General features: G+C 31.8%; 1 protein-coding gene across 2 annotated transcripts in view; it reads right to left on the reverse strand.

Moving 5' to 3' along the window:
* Nucleotides 1-14,437, reverse strand: part of RADX (RPA1 related single stranded DNA binding protein, X-linked) — a 64,484-nt gene that overhangs the window by 15,615 nt on the left and 34,432 nt on the right. For both annotated transcript variants that reach the window (XM_079123838.1, XM_079123837.1), the window contains exon 11: nucleotides 9,635-9,708. In XM_079123838.1, the coding sequence (XP_078979964.1) occupies nucleotides 9,635-9,708 (74 nt within the window). The remainder of the gene's footprint in view (nucleotides 1-9,634; nucleotides 9,709-14,437) is intronic.

A 14,437-nucleotide genomic window follows, 5' to 3' on the forward strand; every position in this document is an offset into this window, starting at 1 on the left:
CCAGAGTTGCTTAGAGCCTTGCTATGTTGGCGAAGCTGGCTTTGAACTAGTGATCCTCCTGTCTCAGCCTCCCAAGTCGCTGGAATTACAGGCATGTGACACTGTGCCTGGCCCAACAAAAAATTATTGAGCACCTATTATGTGCCAGACATGATGATAAGGAATTTGTACACACAATATTTTAATTGAATAATACACAATGGAAACTGAAGACATATGGTAAAATCAGAAAAATGGAAATGGAACAAGGCTCTCTTGTTGTCAGTTGTACTACTCAGGCAAGTCAACAGCAACTCCCTTTCAGAATTTACCAGTCTTGCTCTGTTGCCTCCTTGCAGGCTGCCTGTGTCCTGGTATTGATTCTTACCCTAGTATTAAGAAACACTGTTGAGGCAGAAGGTGGTTTCAACGGCAACATTTCAGTACAGTTAATATACCACTTCTGCTTTTCAGATTTTATTGCATATTCCCAGACTACTTGCTTGGTTTCTTAAGCCTATATGGAAACTTACCAAAATTGTAGTATAAGGTAAAATATTAGATTGAGTTATAAGGGAAGATTAAAAAATTTGAACACACATTTCTTACCAGGAATCTAAAACACTGCAATATTACATAAGAGGTTTTTTAAATACAAAATTCAGTTGATGAACACACTTAACTTCCAATAATAATGCTTGGCAACACAAGGGAAAGCACGACAACATGGAAAAGAAAAGAATAAAATTAAATCTAAAAGAAAAACTCAGAGTTAATAGGACTAAACAGAATTGGCAAATGGTTTCATCTTTTTTATTTTCTAGAAATAAATCTCCCTTATTCAAACAATAAAAGTACATAGTTGAATGTCAATAAGTAGCTATTGCAATGACTCAAACAATAGGGAATATTCCTTACTAATTTGTTCTAAAATATAGCATGAAATAGTTATATTCTGGGACTGGGGATATAGTTCAGCAGTAGAATAATTTTTTAGCATAGACAAGACCACGGGTTTGATCCCCAACACTACTATAAAAAAGTTGTATGCTACAGAAGTTTTCAAAAAATTAGGTACTTATATTTGCCTTACTGGAAAAAGAAATCATGATTGATCCTGTCAGAAATAAGAATTTTTCTATATTTTATTTGGATGTTGATATTGAGGCCAATCAAGATATTAATGCTTATAGGAAAAATTTCTGTAAATCTCATGTTTTATTATTTTTATAATTATATATTCATAATTAATTTATACAAATGGGTATGAAACCAATACAGAAAATATTGACAATTGCTGCTTGTGAATAACAGCATTTCAAAGGAATGTAGAAAAGAGACAAAATATATTTACAGCTCAGGTTTTTCTAAATATGAGACAGAAAATTGTGAACTGGAATTCTTTTATTTTTAGCTTAAACACTATTAAAATTGTCTTATGAAACATGTTTTAAGTCTACTTTTATATAGGTAAAATACAGGTTACTTATGTAGCAAAATTATATTTTATATTTTGTAATTATAATTACTACTCTATTATTTTAGTTATTCATTTAACCCTTATTTCTAGTGAGATCAGTTTTGTGATATAATGAAAATTTTAAATAGAAGACTATATTTAGTTTGTTAAGTAATGAAGGATGCAGTACAAATGTATGCATACAGGCATGGTGATTTTCTTTTTCACAATACCTACTTTGAACATTTCATTATGAGGACAAGAATGGCAGGCAGGAATGTTCAGAGCATGGGGAAAGAAGAGGAACTATTTTTTTTTTCCCCATTCCCCTTACCTCCATTGACCCCATGAAGGGCAAGATCTACAAGGCTAAAGAAGCACCGGGTATTATAGTCAATGACAAGGTTTATATTTGGTGGTAATTATATAATAGACTTTGTAAAGAATTATATAAATCAGAGATTACCTGTAAACCTTTAATGCCTTGTGATGTTAGATGTGCCATTCTTGTTAATTGTTAACCTTCCAAATGTATATCATATCTACTTAGATAAGTTACTAGATATAAAGGATAAAATTTTGAAGTTTGTAGACTTCAAAATACCTAGCACAAACTATGCACACATGTTAACTATATATTCACAAAATGAAGAAATTTTGAATTTGTAGACATAGAAGTTATCATGAAACATATCTGGAAATATGTTGGTAACAAGGTTGACAAATATAGATCTATTCTTTTTTTTTTAAGTGCTGGGGACTGAACTGAATACCTTGTTCATGCTAGGCAAGTGCTCTACTGCTGAGCTACATCCCCACTGCACAGAGATCTAATTCATTTGTCAAAATTTCAAGATATTTTCAAGTATACAAATATGCTATATTTTATGTATACCTCCTCTGTTAATTAACATTTGGCTTTATTTTTCCCTATTATAAAAATGTTCTAATACACATCTTAGATCTCCCTTTGCGGCCAAAATGTAGGGGGAATCCCTGGAGCATAGTGTATATATCACATATTTTCAACAAATTAGGTATTGCCATATTGTTCTTAAGAGGTAGTTAGTTGTAGTACATTAATCTAAGAAAAATGGGGCATGACTCTCTTTTTGTCTGATATACAGAAATATTTGCTTATAGTATAAAAACAAACAATGGAAAATCAATGATTCCATGAATTAAAAAGTCGTCCATGGATGTGGGGGAAAAGGATAGAAGACAAAATTCTTTAATTATATAAAATATATCTAAATATATAAAAAACACTCATAAGCAAAAATGAACGGTTTCCTAATTCACCAAAGATGGGATAATGCAAGCAGCAATAAGGGTAGAAATTTAAGTAGGTAAAAAAATGTTGAGTATGTTTAAATTCATGAGTTTATGATATTAAAAACAACAAAACAACAATGACAACTGGTCACCTTTGGAAGATGTTATAGATCCAACTCATTACTTTGAAAACTGATACAGTGAAGTATCAAGCACCTAGACATCTTTACTAAAGGAACCAAATGCTAGATAACCAAATAATAGAAGAAGGAAAGTTTCCTCTTACAGAGCTTTTTCAGCTAAAAAATAAATGAGGAATGATAGAATTAGGGTATGAACATTTTGTAATACCTCATGAATTAACAGACCTAAGGATTTATAATCAATAGTTGATGACATTATCAAGAAACAATAAAACCTTATGAGTCTAGCAAAATGGCAGAGTAGGTATCTCAAAGCTTCTGACCCTCAACAGAAGTATTAAAAAAACAAGTAGAAAGTGTCAGAACTGACTGTCAGAAATCTGGAAAACAGTCAAAGATTTAGAGCAACCAAGTGAACACTAAATCAGGATAAAAGGAATTTAAAAATAGTAAGAAAGTTTTGTGGCATTTTTTCCTGGTCCTGGGGATTGAACCTAGAGCTTGACATTGTGGCATTTTTATTTGCCTTTGCTCCACCCCTTCCCTGGCATGGCTGCAGTCTTGAAGAGGGTAGCTCAGATTCTCATTGATGGGACTCACAAATTACTATGTAGGCATGTTCTAACCTGCCTGGGGTATACCTGAAGTACTGGCCCAAGACCCTGGTCTCTGTTTCACCTAACATGGAATGATCCAGCTGAGAAAGCAGTGGAGATGGCTTGAAAACATTGTAACTTGGACAAACAACCTGCAGACACCTGGGGCAGAAGATTATGGTTAGACATAAAATCAACTGCCTAAGACTATAGAGGAAAAGCCAAACAGAAACTTTTGTTGGAAACTGGTGCATTCAAAAGTATCCTGGGGAATCTAAAAAGCCAAGGACAGGCCCAGTCCAAGGTACATACTCAGAAAAGACCTAAGATATTAAGCTATCTATTCAGGCTGCTCCTTAGGTCAGTGCAAGTCTAGCTAAGTGTTAATGGAGGACCCAAGCACAGGGCCGATCTGTAAAGACTGGGAGAGATGGTATTGCATTTTAGTTTCTGTTGTTCAAAGAACTCTCTGTCAGAACAATAGCTGAAAACAAGCTAAGAAACAGAGACTTCAGTGGCTATACACAACAAGCAACAGTCTATAAAACTCTGGGATAAGTTACTAGACAATGGGATGATTATGACTTTTAAGAATAACCCCCGAGCAAATCCTGAGAAAGGGAATAATCTGACTTCCATAGTGATCACATTATAATATTTCAAAGTCCAGTTTTCAATGAGAAATGAAAGGAATACAAAGAATTAGTAAAGTACAGTGCAAAGGGAAAAACAAAAACAAAAACAAAATAGAAATAGTCATTGAAAAAGCCCAGATATTGGACTTAAAAGACACTTTGAAAAAATATTTTAAATATTTTCAAAGAGTTAAAACAGACATAGATCTAAAATAAACCAGAAAAAAATGCATGAACAAATGAGACTGTCAATAAAGAAAAAAAAAGTATAAAAGGAAGTGAATAAAAATTCTGAAGATAAAAAAACCCTGAAAAATAAAAATTCAGTTGAGGATTTCAATAGTATTTTTGAGCAGGAAGAAGAAGAAACAGAAAACCTGAAAATCAAATGAAATCATGTAATCTGAGAAGAAAGAAAAAAGAATGAAGAAAAGTAAACAGAGTCTTAGGGATTGGTGGGGCAACATCAAGCTTCCTGACATTCACACTGTAGGAGTTAAAGAAGGAGAAGGAGAAAGAGGCACAAAGAATATTTGAAGAAATAACGACCAAAAACTTCTCAAATTTGATGAGAGATATGAATCAACATATTCAGAAAACTCCACCTTGGACAAACTCAAGGAGATGTAAAATGAAACAGACTGTCAAAAGACAAAGAAAGAACCACGGAAACAGCAAGAGAAGCAACTTGTCAAGTACAAGAGTCTCAATGTGTTTAACAGTAGATTTCTCATCAATTACTAGAGGGTCAAAAGGCAATGGGATGATATATTCAGAGTGCTGAAAATAAAGTCAAATAAGGATTCTATGTATATATAGCAAAACTTCCTTTCAAAAATGAGGAAGAAATTGAGATGTTTGAAGATGAACATAAGCTGAGGGAGTTTGTTACCACTCCACTTAACCTGCAAGAAATGCTTCAGGTTGAAATGAAAGGATACTAGGTAATAACTGTTAGTTATATGAAGAAATAAAGATATTTGGTAAAGGTAACTAACTACATGTACAAGTATAAAATTTGTATTTTCATATTTTAGTCTATGACTATACTTTTATTTTCTATATGAAAACAAACATGTATAAAACATAATTATAAATATAGAGTACAGAATGTGTACAAATATAATCTGTGATGACAACATAAACTGTGGGGGTTAGGGAGAGCTGTATAGGAGGAGCACAGTCTTATGCTATTGGAATTAAGTTGCTATAAATTCAAACTATATTGTTATAAACTTAGGATGTTAAATTCAATCCTCAGGGAAACCACAAGTGAAATATAGTTGGCCCTCTCTCTCTGTAAGTTCTATAATAGTAGATTCATTCAACTATGAATTGAAAATATCTGAAAAACCATTGCATCTTTACTGAACATGTTATTGTTCTCTCTACAATATTGCATAATGACTATTTACATCACATTAGGTATCATAAATGATATATAGATGATTTAAAGTATATAGGAAGATGTGTGAAGGTTATATGCAAACACTACATTTTTTATATAAAACTTGAGCATCTGAAAATTTTGATATCTGTCCTGGAGTATAAATACTTTCAAGTGTCTTATCTGATCATATGTTTTTAAAGTAGTGCATTTCCTTGGGAAATTTATAATTTTTTAACCATAAATTCATTTTGTATAGTTACTTTCCATGGAAGTTGCAAGCACCCTAGGTTATAAGAACTGTCTTTAAGGAAGTTCCACATTTAACCTTTGTCAGTACCTCAATGTCTTGATCTCATTGATTCTGGACCAGATATCAAGAGATAATTCTTTATCTCAATGTCCTCAACACTTGAGTCATTTGAATTGTGACCACACCTTCATGCTGTATAGATCTGAGTTTCTAATTTCTCACAGTTGATTTTTCCCTGTAGTACAGGAAGCTCTTTGATAATTTCATACACAGAGAGCACAATTTCTCTGGCTTTCCATAACTTACCAACTTTATATTGGTTCTTCACATTAAGGAGGACTGTGGTCTGGAATCTCCTTTTCATGTATTGATGATACTCTAGCTCATGAAAATTAAGACTGCTATTTAGTTCTGAAATGCTCATGAGCAATTATAGTTTTGGTTCCTATTCATTACTATATTTAAATTATATTTGTGTTGCTTTTATGTTTTTCATTCTTATTTTGGACTTGGTTATATATTTGTATTTTAATGTTTTTCCCTTTACTTTCCATGTTTTTGGAGGGGTGGGCAGGTATCAGATCCTTTTGTGGCTTTTTAATCTGCCAGAATTGACTAGAAGTCAATCCTTTCTTTTATTATCAATTTAACAGGTTATTCTTTAAGTTTCTTCTTTCTCTAGCCTAAGACTTAATCAGTTATGTCCTTTTATTTCAGTTAGCTCATGAATGGTAAACTTACAGCTAAAATTTTTTTTCAGAAAAAGTATGGAACAGGAGGGAAAAGATGAAATTCATTTTCAATATTCATTGCCTATGAGATAAATAATACGAATACAAAAAACTAAGCAGAGTCTGACACATGGATATTCAATCAATGGCTGGTACTACCATTATATATGTGTGTGAAGTACCATATTGTTTTCTGTAGGTAAAACAGAAGGGATAATTTAAAGAGATGTTAATGTGAAAGTTTTTATGAAATTTGATCATCAGCTGACAAATTGGATTACAGGAATTTAGTCAATTTCTTGGATATCCAGAAACAAAGAAACTAAAATCAATTATGGTTTTCTCCTTAATTTTTAGAATTTAGAATCCAGGTAAGATCCATTTTCTGAGAAATATTTTCTTTTTAAATCTCAAGTTATGCTTAGTTGGGAAAAGTAGCCTTTTTCTCCATGAGTTATTTATTTAATAAAACCAACTAAAATGCTCATTGAAATATTTGAACTGAACAGCATTATTTACAGACTGATCTGTCTAGAATACAACATAAGAAATAAGTAAAAATGTGTCATCAGCTAAAGCATATACATTTAAGAGGTAAGGTTAGTACAGATGGCTATTATTTAAGGAAAGAAAGGCTAAAGTTTTTTAGGACAGAATTGTTCAAAATACCACAATTTCATATTATGTAACAGCCAACAAACACCACTATTAAAATACTTTGGAAAGGTTCATTGAGTCTTCAAATTTAATGAGAGTATACAGTAAAATGAGAGTGTTGCCTCTGTCTTGGTAGAAAATGAAAATAAAAAAAAAGAATAATGCCAAAAAGCAGGATGGAGGTAAAATGCCAAAATGTGTAATCCAGAGAGATGACCTGTTTTAAATAAGATCTTATACAGGGATCATTATCTCTCTGGACTAGATTTTTAGCACTTTATCTCCATCTTGCTTTAGGTGTTATTCTTAATTTTTTATATTACAGTAAATCCCACTTTCATATGTAATTATAATGTACTAATTTAAAAAATAAATAAAGACCAGCAGAGTAGAGGAAGGGGATCAGAGGAAGAGAGGAGGGGAGAAAGCATTGGGAAATGAAAATGGAGCAAATTATGTGCATATATGAATATATCGCAATGAACCCCACCACTAGGTACAATTATAATGCACTAATAAAAACATAATAAAAATAAAATAAACTCAAAGTTCACACCAGTCAATAGTGAAGAAAGAAAATAAAACTTACTTTAAAGAGTCATTTTTATTAACTCTCAATGAAAAATTAAACTTCAGGCTGGGGATGTAGTTCAGTGGTAGAGCTCTTGCCTAGCATGTATGAGGCACTGGGTTGGATTCTCAGCACCACATATAAATTATAAATAAATAAATAAATAAAATAAAGGTCCATTGACAACTAAAAAATTAAAAATTAAACTTCAAAATTAATTATTCTTTGGTTAACTCAAATAAGTATATTTGCAGGGCTGTACTACTACCAAATAAACAAACTGGTAAGTATATTTATATGTACTTTCACTTTTTAAACACCACTATTATTGACCAATTTAATGTGTCAAATAATTTGTACCTGATATACATATCTTGATAGTAGGAAATCTTTTTAAAAGGAATATTAGCTAAAAACATCAGTAATAGTCACTTTTAAAATGAAAAATAATATTCCACATGTAGAAAAACTGCTTTCACTTTGTATTGACACTGGATATATTTTAAGAGTGTACAAGAGCACCTCCAAATGGACAATAAGATACATGTTGCTAAATGTAAATGGATTTCTTTTGTTTACAAGGAAAATATTTTTTAGGCTTTTTGATGAACTATAACTGATAACAAATGCCCAAATACTGGAGACATCAACCAACATTGCCAGACAATATTCAAATAACGTAACATTTAATTTCCTAGCAAAGTCAATGGTGCTACACATAATCATGTGTCAAATTTGCCAATTTAAGGAAGTTTTTGCTTTCAGAAAGTTGCTATTTCTTGGAATGTCACTCACTTATAAGATTAGGCTATAGCACACTATGCATATAGACTTATTAATATTTATTTTACTTGCAAGATCAACTCACAGCAACAGATAGGACCATGAATCCACACCTAAAATATGATCACAGTCACAAGTAAGACTGTAAGTTTTTGACTGCTCCTCTACCACACACACATGTGCTGCTTCCCGAGGGTATCAGCCTAACCTTCAGCTCTGTTTATCAGTGTTTTCTGCTTTTCACTAGAGGTTAACAGAGTCCCTCCCAAACAGCACCTTTGTTTAAGGTTAAGTATTTTTTTCATATTTTACCATTTTAATACATGGTGGCTGTTTAGGTAGCCTAACTATTTCTTTTTAAAAATATTTAAAATTTTAATTGATACATTGTTGTACAAATTTATCGGGTACAGTGTGGTATTTTAATAAGTAAGTAATAATCAGGTAAAGGTAATTGGCATATCTATCACCTCAAACACTTATCATTTGTGTTGGGACCATTAAAAATCTCCACTAGTTATTTTGAAATATACAATTAAATGTCAACCATACTTATCTCACTGTACCATAGATTATTAGAAGTTATCCCTCTTATTCTGTTGCAAGATTTTTACACAGAGACACAGGACACCAGGGCATTGAGCAAGAAGCAGTGTTTATCTGTGCCAACACAGGTTCAGCAGGTTCTTATGCAAAAGTTGTGCATTTAGTGTAGGGAGGCCTAGCCTTATATAGTCCTGTTAGTTTCCTTTTACATACTAGTTCTTTGTTTCTTATATAAGGTAATAAACATCATGGTTGGACATTTTATTTCTACACTATAGAGTAGCAACAATATTACAGCTCACATTGATACTGATGTCACCATGTTATCTTTCCTTTGTTCTGAGAAAATGTCTACCACATTTCGACTGTAATCCTGTACCTGTTAGTCATCCTCTCTTCACTCTTCCTTCCCACCCTGTAGTAACTACTATTATAATTACTTTAACTTTGGGGTGACAAAATTTATCAGTACTTTTGACAATGATCTAAGCTAATATAAATCACTTACATTTTAATAGTAGCAAGTATGACACAAGGCAGAATCAAATCAAATAGTAATGTGCACATAATTGTTTCATAAAAGTTTCATAAATAATAAAAATAAACAACAGCAACATACGTTGAAAGATGCTTGACATGCCAGGCTTATTTCCTTTTGTTTGTGAGAAAAATTCTGGCTGAGGTACAGCAACTCTACAAAGAATCAAAATAAAATAAACAATAGTTAAAAAAGTCACTCAAATGGGAACAAAAATCCTAGTTGGTTCTACTCAGAATTTGATGCAATTCAATAAAAGTATAAAATATGCAGGTTAAGTTTCTTAAAGTAATGCATTAAATGTGAATATGGATATAATTATGAAAAATACCCATACATAACATGTGCAATAAATACTGTAATAAAAGTAAATTTTCTTCTAAGGAGTATTACATAAGAAGCATTTGACTTCATTAAATATCAACTAAAGATGAAAATATTTTCATTCTCATGTTTGCTTTGTTCAACAATTCTGGAAAACAACATTGCCTATTTCTGCCACTTTGTTTCATAGTGTTTTTTAAGACCCATGTTGCTTCAAACTTTTGTGCTTTTCTTTCCATATGGAAAAATCCTATGCCCCTTGTGCGGATTTTTTTTTTTTTTTTCTTCTCATTTGAGAGGCCTGGGATTCGAACCGCGGTCCTTCCACATGCTAGGCGAACGCTCTCCAACAGGAGCTATTTCTTCAGCTCCCCTATGCCCCTTTTATCTGCTTAACTCCTATTCGTCCTTCAATATTTAGCTCAGGCATTATTTCCTTTAAGATGCCTCCTCTGATCACTAGTCATGGGTAACTGTTCCTGAACATGCTGTTACAGCACAAAGAATAAACTTCTATCATAGCATGCATTACTATGTATCGAAATTACTGGTTTATATGTCTGTATCTTCCTTAAGATTAAGTTTTCTACAAAGGCATAGAATTTATTTTGTTTTTTTATCTCTCTGTGCTAGCTACTCAATAACTGTTCATGGAACTGAAATGACCGAAGGAAAGGGGAAACACCTTATTTTGAAGCTAAGGAGAATAATGCCTTTATAAGGAATATTTCATCTTATGAGCTTTTTTGCAATATTGCTGTGATGAGATTTTTTTCAGTTGTTGCATTTCCAAAGATAAGGTCATGAAGTGGAACAGAAATGTCATATCATAAAACCCCACACTGCAATGCTCAACTTATTTAATCAGTAGACTTCTCTCTAATAGCATTATTAATTCTGCTAGTCAATTATCAATTAATTAAAAAGAAGTGTTCATGAAGGAAGAATCATTTAACTTTAAAAATCTGGCAAATAAAAATATATTTTACAATTGTAGCTTTAAATTTTTTCAGCTAATGAAAACATGATATTTTTAGAAATTAGTAAACAGGAAACATAACCCTAACATAACCCTAAGAGAAGTCTAAATAATTAAAAATAAATTATTAAATTACATGTATTTTGAGAACCTTAAGCAGAATGTATATATTTCTTAAAAAGGGTGACTATAACATGATTTTATTCCTTCTGAAATAAATATGGAGAAATAATTCTTAAAATTCTAATGTTGCATTTATATTATATGGAATTTTAAAGAAGTGGTTGAAGAGATGCTCACTGGAATATATAAATCTTTATGATCCTAAAATTCCTAATCTGTACCATTGAGATAATTATCCTGCTTCTCCCTCATAGGAAATTGAATATCAAATGGGGTAATGATCTTGCTTTGTATATTGAAATGCTCTATACAATGAACTGAAGGAATATTTTCAGTGTCTTCTACCTAAAAAAAAGCAGAAGACATTACCCATAAAGATAAGAATATATATTCTTTTTGTTAAGTTGCTAATATAAGCAAATTAGAAAATTTATAATGATCAAAAGTGCTACAGTATTTTGTAATACTTATTTTTTGTCAGTGTTGGGGATTGAACCCAGGACTGCATGCATGCTAAGAAAACACTTTACCACTGCACCACATCCACAGCCCTGTGATCCTTAATTCAAATTAGCTAATGACTTCCAGGCAACAATCATTTAAAAAAAAATCTTTCACATGGTGTTTTTTGCCTTTCTTAGGAGATGCTGAAAATGATATTTAAGAGTTCATTTAACCTTGGTATGATTCACTTTCTCTGTTTATAGAGTAAATATATTAAACAGAATGAAACAGAAGTTTCAATGTCACATTTATTATATTTTATTGGATTTTTACTATATTTTAAAATCTAACAGAGAACATTCAGTATCCCTTAAGTTGACTATCTATCATTAGAATTAAGTTGTTGGTGGATATAAGTTCCACAGTGTTTTGATACCAATAGGTAATCTACACACTGTGGAGTTAATGGGTCATGATTTCAAATGGTATGTTTAATATATTCAAGAAAACAAGAAAAGAGACAAAACAGATACAGAATCTCAACAGTAAATATTTAGATAAAGAAGCAAATGGGTTTCCTAAAACTGAAAATCAGAATAGCTGAACTTAAGAACTGTGGTGCAGTAAAGGTTATATTTTGTATTTGTTTCTGGCATAGTTTCAGACATGTTTAGAATTTCTAAGTGATAGGCGTACCTTTAATGCTAATGAGTTGACTCTAGTATGTCCCTTGATAGTTTCAGGATGGGGGCTTGTCACCAGATAGACCAAACAAGTAATCTGTGGATTGGAGCCCAGAGCTAGCCAGACCTCCAGGGAAGGGAGAGTAGATTGGATATTTACTTCACTCACATGGTCAGTGACTCAATTGATCATGCTTACATAATTAAATACAAACAAGACAAAACAAAACTCTGGGTAGCAAGGCTTGTTGGTGAACACACTGATGTGCCAGTAGAACAACATGCCTGTATTCCATGAAGAAAGGGTTACAGAAGCTCTGCATTCCTTCACAGTCTGTGCCCTATGTCTTTTTTAATTTGGCTATTCCTGATCAATCCTTATTACTAAATAGTTGATTGTTAAGTTTAGTGATTTCCTGAGTTTTGTGAGTTGTCCTAGTGCATTATGAAATCTTAGGAGGTCAGAGGAACCCTGGAACTTATATGAAAAATTTTGTACCAACACATTTTATACCAACAAATATTACAATTTAGATGTGAACATTAAGTTATTTTGAAAAACTAAACTGCCAAAGAGAGAAAATATGAATATTTCAAAATCTATTAGAAAAATTGAATTCCTTTCCCCAGTGAAAACTTCCGACCCTGATGATTTAACTAGAGACCATCCAAACATTTGAGGAAAAAATAACAACAATCTTACATATTCTCCTCCAGAGAATAAAATAATTATTTACTTCTTAATTATTATTTAAATAATAATTTACTTCCTAATTATTTTTAATATGGCCAGCATATATTTGTTTTATAGTCCTGACAAAAATATCATGAAGTAAAAAATTACAGACTAATTTTCTCATGAACATGGGAACCAAAATGCTAACCAAAATATTGCAAAATCAAGTCCACTGATATATAACAAAGGCAATAATATATAATAAGCAAATAAAATTATAGAAATGTGTAAATGACTTAATATTCAAGAAATTATTCAATGTAATTAACTATGTGACAAGAACAAAAAGTAAAAATTAATAGATAAATAGAATTGGTATATATATTTGGTAAAATTCATCTCACATTTATGAGAAAATTTTAGCTAACTAGGACTGAAAGGGAATTTAATTTATCTGTTAACTTTTTCCAACCAATTTGTAAATGATGAAATCTTGAGAAATTCCTTTCTGAGATCAGAAATAAGACAAAGATGCTCTTTATTATTGATCAATTCTATTAATTGTTATACTAGAGGTCCCAACCAGTACAGTAACACAAGAAGAGGGAATACAAGGCAAAATTGTTGGAAAGGAAGAAATAAACTACCATTATTTTCTGATTACATGAAAATAAAAAAAATCAGGGAAAATCCACAATAATTCTACAAACTTTTAGAAGTAATAAGTGAATTTATCAAGGTAGCTACTTGATAATTTGGCACAGTTCCTATAAAGTACTATAGGTTGAAAAATCTTAAAATCTAAAATGGTTCTATAGTCTGCTTTACAAATATCTTTGTATTCCTGACACTTTAAAGAAACCAAAAGTGTTGATCATGTACAATTTATAACAGATGCACTTTACATAGGTAAGACCCATGCTTGAAAAATTGGCAAAAAATATAAGCTATAGTATTTTAAATTAATATAAAATTCAAATAATATGTACATGTTTATTTTTAAAAGTAGTACCCGCTTAAACTCATTTTCCATTAGTCCATGCTGAGCATGGCCAAATAGGAGGGCACCCGCTTTAAGTTAAATTGTGTTCACTCCCCTAATTCATATGTTGAATTCCTAACCACTAATATCTCAAATGTGATTTTATTTGGATACAGGTTTCCTGCAGATGTAATTTAGTTGATTTAACAGAACATACTAGAGTATGTAGACCCCTAATTCTGTATGACTGATGACCTTATGAAAAGCAGAAGTTTAGATACAGACATGCACACAAGGAAAATTCCATGTGGAGACAGAGATGAGGTTGAGGTAATGCTTCTGTAAGTCAAAAAACCACCAACGAGTGCCAAAAAAATCACCTGAACAGATTATTTCTCACAATCCTTAGTAGGAACCAACACTACTGAAATCCTGACCTGTGGCTTTCAGCCTCCAAAACTGTAAGATTTGAATTTATGTCATTTAAGTCACCCCATTCATTGTATTCTATTTATAGCAACCCTAGTGAATGAATACATATTTTAGTACTGGTAAGTGTGATTACTCTTGTAACAAATACCTAAAGTGTGAAGATGGCCTTAAATTAGATATTAGTGAAAGCTGAAAAGATTTTCAAGGGCATATAGAAAAGGCCTAGAACACTTTGAAGAGA

Source organism: Sciurus vulgaris (assembly GCF_902686455.1).
Source record: "Sciurus vulgaris genome assembly, chromosome: X".
NCBI lineage: Eukaryota > Metazoa > Chordata > Mammalia > Rodentia > Sciuridae > Sciurus > Sciurus vulgaris.